The 2056-nt window shown below is 33.2% G+C and overlaps 1 protein-coding gene across 1 annotated transcript; it reads left to right on the top strand.

Moving 5' to 3' along the window:
• Positions 707-1099, top strand: LOC105171176 (egg cell-secreted protein 1.4-like). Its single transcript, XM_011092203.1, has one exon. It carries the CDS (start codon positions 707-709, stop codon positions 1097-1099), a length of 393 nt encoding a protein of 130 aa, XP_011090505.1.

Here is a 2056-nt window from a genome sequence, read left to right as displayed (position 1 = left end):
TTAGGATCGATCCCTACAACACTAGTACAAAACCTTTCCAAATTACACCTCATTTTGGAATACATTTACTAACTGTCATATTTTTATATTCTTTGTATCACAATTAGGAACGATCGTCTCAAGGACGTTACTAATTTTAATATAGTGTTCTAAATAGAGTTACGATATTTTACTGTTCTAAAGTTGGACTGATTTTTGGATGGAATTTGTAACAGTTTTTTTTACAACACATCCAGTAACGATTTGACCTTGCCAAAAAAATCACACATAAAATTGAGGATCATTACTTCTCGTCCACTTATCGTTCCTTATGAGTGACAAAAACTGTTTCAATGAGGAACGAACTTTGGAATAGTTATGTTATCTGTGCCAAATTCTATTTTTTTTTTTTTTATAGAGTGATACTGTGTATCTATTGAATGGATTACAAACTATAATAAAGTTTGTCATAGAAAATTCAATGCCGTAAAAATGACATGATTTTCAGGGCATTCATCCCCATATCAATCTTCATCAATGCCAAAAAGAGTACTACTCAAATTAATAATCCATTTATTTCATTCCATTCCCATTCCCATTCCCCTTCCTATTGTCTTTTGATTTCTGCAGTAATCCCACATCAATGCAATGCCCTTTCCACTCCCTCCACCTATAAATCCCGCCCTCAATTCTCCTCCACTTCATCATCAATCACTCAACCCTAAAAATGGCTGCAAAGGGTTTCTTGTTCTTGCTCACAATCACCACTGCTCTCCTCATGTCCAGTTTCCAGGCCAGGGAACTCCCATTCCCACAGGCGCCTGATCACAATCCCACGCCTGAACTCCAAGGCTCGGCCCTGGATTGCTTGACTGCACTCTACAAAATCAGGTCTTGCTCCAACGAGATCATTGCTTACTTCTCCAACGGGACCATCGACATAACTCCACCATGTTGCCAGGCCATCACTCTGATAACGCACAGCTGCTGGCCCGCTGTCCTGAGCATCCTCGGCTACAGCCCCGACCAGGCCAGCATTTTGAGGGGCTACTGCGACGCCGTCGCCTCTGAGGTTGCCCAATTCGGGCCCGTTCCGAGCCCGTTAGGACAGCCTTTGTGAGATGGATGAGTACCTGAGAGTATATATATATATATGTAGTAGGTTGTTCCATGATCAGTTTCAAGATTTGCATGTATTATGAATATTGATGCACGGTTTCGGAGTCGAGTATGAATCGTTACCACGTAATACTACGTACTAAAATTGTGTTGTTATTGATGTTTTTAGCGATGTAGTTCTTGCATTGTTTACCTGTTTTCCTTGTTCTGGTTTATCGGATTTTACTGGATTTAATTTGGGTTTTTCCTATTTCTAAAATTGTTTATATGATGTGGGATTACATAGATTTAGTCTATGGGTAAACAAAATTGATGTAAAAATTTAAATTATTTAATAATTTAAATTATTTTTATCTTAGCTATGAGCTACAATAAATATTTTTTTAGTTATAATAAATATTTTAAGCATACTTACAAAAATAAATTAGGACTAATTCACAAATTAATAGTTAAAAATCATTATAAGATCGTAGTCAATTATTATTTACTGTCCACAAATGTTTATTTTTAATTATGATAATTAATTTTTTTAATTTATATGATAAATAATATTTACTCAGAACGTTGGAACATTAAATGAAAAACAAAGATTTGGATACCATTTTCTTATATAAACAAAAACAGGACTTATCATGAGTGTGGAGTTATATATAATTGATTTCCAGGATACAATTTATTGTTTTGGCTAATTAATATTCTACCATATAAATATTATATTAACATATAAATAGAATAGGATCGACAAATACATTACAATGAAATAATATATATATATATATATAGAGTACTGATAATTTAAAGTTGTCACTAAAGTTCTATATAGAAAAAATTATAATTTTAAATCTGTAAATACGGAGGTGGCATATTGAGAATAAAAAAATTCAAATTTATTAAAATGATTGAAAAGTGCATGTGAATTGCACATAATCGAAATAATTAACTAATTTTTTTGGTCAAT

The sequence above is a fragment of the Sesamum indicum genome, linkage group LG9 (genome assembly GCF_000512975.1).
Source record: "Sesamum indicum cultivar Zhongzhi No. 13 linkage group LG9, S_indicum_v1.0, whole genome shotgun sequence".
Taxonomy (NCBI): Eukaryota; Viridiplantae; Streptophyta; class Magnoliopsida; order Lamiales; family Pedaliaceae; genus Sesamum; species Sesamum indicum.
Note: the sequence above shows the minus strand (reverse complement) of the source record. Positions and strands in the feature narration are given on the sequence as shown.

Excerpts from the sequence above, each read along its gene's own strand:
- LOC105171176 (XM_011092203.1), top strand. The coding sequence starts at position 707 with ATGGCTGCAAAGGGTTTCTTGTTCTTGCTCACAATCACCACTGCTCTC.